This window comes from Bos grunniens, chromosome 15 (genome assembly GCF_055505025.1).
Source record: "Bos grunniens cultivar Pamir isolate PY7600 chromosome 15, Bosgru_T2T1.0, whole genome shotgun sequence".
Taxonomy (NCBI): Eukaryota; Metazoa; Chordata; class Mammalia; order Artiodactyla; family Bovidae; genus Bos; species Bos grunniens.
Window position 1 is genome coordinate 47580697 of NC_141179.1, and position 3538 is coordinate 47584234.

Here is a 3538-nt window from a genome sequence, read left to right on the forward strand (position 1 = left end):
TCTGTTGAGTGGTTGTCACAGTCATACACAGATCATGGGACAAAGATGACACCACACCTCCAGACCACAGACTCCTCTGAATGTCCCCCCTCTCCCACCCTCAGGCTCCCTTGTTTTCGTTGTTCATTAGAACTGGCTTTTCTTGAATGTGAAGATTTCTAGGAGCCGGTCCCTAATCTGCTTCGTGCGGGCCCCATAGATGAGAGGGTTAAGGGCAGGTGGCAGCAGCAAGTAGATGTTAGAGAGAAGGATGTGCACAGGCTTGGGGACGGTGTGACGACCAAAGCGGTGTGTGAGGTAGGAGAAGAGACCAGGCACATAGAAGGCTAGAATGACACAGATGTGGGAACTACATGTACCAAAGGCCTTGGCACGGGCTTCCCGGGTAGGCAGCTGCAGCACAGCGTGGGCGATGAGCCCATAGGAGCCTGTGATGCCTAGAATATCTATACCTGACACAGCCAACGAAAGCACCAGCCCATACAAATTGTTGGCTTGTGTGTTACCCACCACCAGCTCCACCACTGCCATGTGTGCACAGTAGGCATGGTCTATGGTCTGGGCTTGGAAGTGCTCAAATCGTGCAACCAGCAGAGGGAAAGGCACAACAATAGCCACAGCTTTTAGTGCCAGTGCCAGGGCTGCATACCCCACACGGGCTTTGGTGACTAGGATGGGGTAGTGCAATGGACGCCCTACTGCCACAGCACGGTCACAGGCCATGGCCAACAGTACACCGGATTCCACAGCCATCAGTGCGTGAACAAAGAACATCTGGACCAGGCAGGCAGCGTATGGCACAGGCCGAGGCCCGAGCCACAGCACAGCCAGCAGCCCTGGAGCTATAGATGTGGCTAAGCTCAGATCTGTGGCTGCCAGGGTGGCCAGGAGCAGAAACATGGGCTGATGCAGTGTGGAGTCTGTCTGCACCACTGCCAGCAGTGCTCCATTGCCCAGCAGGGAAAGCAGATACATGGGCCCAAAGACCAGTGTCAGCCAGGCCTGCACACCCCCTAGCCCTGGGATGCCAGTCAGTATGAAGAAGGTTGGGCATGAGAAAGTAGAGTTGGGCTGTGGAGCTTCTGTCATTCTGTGGGGTCAGAGCTTTTGGGCTCATGGAAGCATGACTCATGATGGGTGAAGGACAAAGGGAGAGATTTTGGGGGTGTCAGTGTGGCACAGATCCATCCATATGTGTAGGAGTCATGCAGGGCTGGGAGGCAGTGGTATAACCTTTGATTGGGGTTATATAGATATAACCTTGGATAATCAGGGTCACAACCCTAGCTAGGGTGAAATCCTTTTGCCTGAAAGTCCATGAGTGTTGGGGGAGCAAAGGGGGACAGTGGAAATGAAGTGGGGGTGTCACTGCTGCAGTGCTAGAATAGCTGGAGCCTTCCAGTTGGGGCTCATCAGCTGAGATGACTTTTTCTTCCTCAGAGTCCAAGTAGAGTCAGTCTCAGTCTCTGTAGATGGAGAGAAAGCCAGTGCTGGGTGGCGATCAGACCTCAGGCTGGTCCTGTTCCTGACTATCTTAGGCAGAACTCCTGGGCCCAGCTTCCTCAGCTCTACAGCAGGGGTAGGCACAATGATCTTATGTGTTGCCCAGCTTTAACATTCTGGGCACCAGCCCTCTAAGAAGAAAGGAAAAGAGAGAGAAAGGGAGAAACAGGAGGAGGAGGCAGAAGGGGCTTGGAGCAAAGTAGGGAGGCTGATACGATGGGAGAAAACCTGGTGGGCTTTTGGGGTTTGGGGTTCTTCTGTTATTCTTCACTCCATGCTGAAGTAATGAACTTGAACACGGGCTGGAGAATTGACGCTGCGCAAGCAACGGAGGTTTGACGTGGGAAGCAACAGAGAGATGGCAGTAAAGAAAGAACTTCTCTGTCTCCTTTCCTTCTTCACATTCCAGAAGGGGGGTCACATTCCAGAATTGAGTCTCATTCCTGGGGTGCCAAGGGCAGAGCAGTTGACAGAGGGGCAGGAAATGGCACTCAACACAGACTAGCAGCCAGAGGAGGAAGAAATATCTCTGGTGTTGGAGGAGGCAGGGTGAGTAGAACCAGTTTCTCCCAGAACCTAGCCCACAGCAGAAACTTAGTGAAGGTTGGATGGATAAATGAAGGAGGAAAAAAGCCCCAGAAGACTTGACTGAGGAAAGCTCCTAAGCACCATGGGTTTGCAGCTTCTCTTCACCTTGACTGCTGCCTGTGGGGCCCTTTATGTGGCTGTTCTACCTGCTTCCCTCAGGGCCCTTACCCCTCCCACCTGGGCCATATTAACTCTTCCTTGTACTGCGTCTGGTAGCCTGGGTAACTCAGGAAGTAGTGTAAAGAGGCAGAGATGGGGACAATGATCAAAGAGACTGACTTTTGGCATTGAAAGATCTGGGTTAGAGGAAACTTTCTCTGGGAGGTCTTTGCTGACTCATTGATGTCTGGAGAGAAAAGACCTTGCTTTCTTTCTTCTTTAATAGCATCAGTTCCCCTCTATTGTAATTGTCTCTCTTTCCTCCACTAGACTGAAAGAGTTACAGGCAGTGTTTCTTATTAGCCTCAATATAACCAGCACTTATCATAATATCTGGTAGTTAATTGTCAATAAATAAATGTTTATTGCTCTTAATTGTGGGACAAAACTGCTGGCCCAAACGGCCACCCAGACAGCATTTGCTGACTAACAGTGGTGCCTACAGTTTCAGAAGCCTCCAGTATCCATGGAAATGAAAAAGACTCACCATTTACCACAAGTCCACCGAGTAAAATTCTTTCTGCTATGATGACACATATTCTAAAAATCACCACAGTATGTAAGATAAAATAACAAAATCACAGGGACTATGGAAAAAATAGGAGTAGGGACATAACATTAAAATGTTCATCAGTGAAACATTTGAGAAAGAATGTGAACCTAGTACAAGTGGTAGTGCTGTTTTACACATGTTAAACCGTTAGGATGTAACAGAACTTGTGGGATGAGCCAAAGCAGTTCTAAGGGGGAATGTCAGCAATAAATGCCTGCATTAAAAAGCAAGAGAGATTCCATTTAAACAACCTCACTCTCCCCCTGCAGGAACTGGAAAAAGAACAAACTGAGCCCAAAGTTACCAGAAGAAGGAAAAGATTAGAACAGAAAGACATGAACAGGAAAATAGAAAATATTAACCAAAGTTAGTTCTTTGAAAAGATAAATTAATAAATCCTTAGCTAGACTCACCAAGGGAAACAAAAAAGAGATCAAATCAATAAAAGTATAAATAAAAAGGAGACATTAGAATGGATACCACAGAAATTCTAAGAATTATGAGAGGCTACTGTGAATGAACTATACCAACAAACTGTACAACCTAGAAGAAATGGAAAAATTCTTAGAAGCATAACCTATAATTCAAGACTGGATCAGGAAAAAGTAGAAAATCTGAATAGATCAATTACTAGTAAGGAGATTGAATCAGTAATCAAAATTCTACCAATGAAGAAAAGTCCAGGACCGGATGGTTTCACTAGTAAATTTTTGCCAAATATTTTAAATAAGAATT

General features: G+C 47.1%; 1 protein-coding gene across 1 annotated transcript; it reads right to left on the reverse strand.

Moving 5' to 3' along the window:
* On the reverse strand, window positions 1-3262 carry OR52W1 (olfactory receptor family 52 subfamily W member 1). The gene has a single exon (XM_086338389.1). It carries the CDS (start codon window positions 1087-1089, stop codon window positions 127-129), a length of 963 nt encoding a protein of 320 aa, XP_086194515.1. The 5' UTR covers window positions 1090-3262; the 3' UTR covers window positions 1-126.
* Between the last annotated feature and the right edge of the window lie 276 nt (window positions 3263-3538).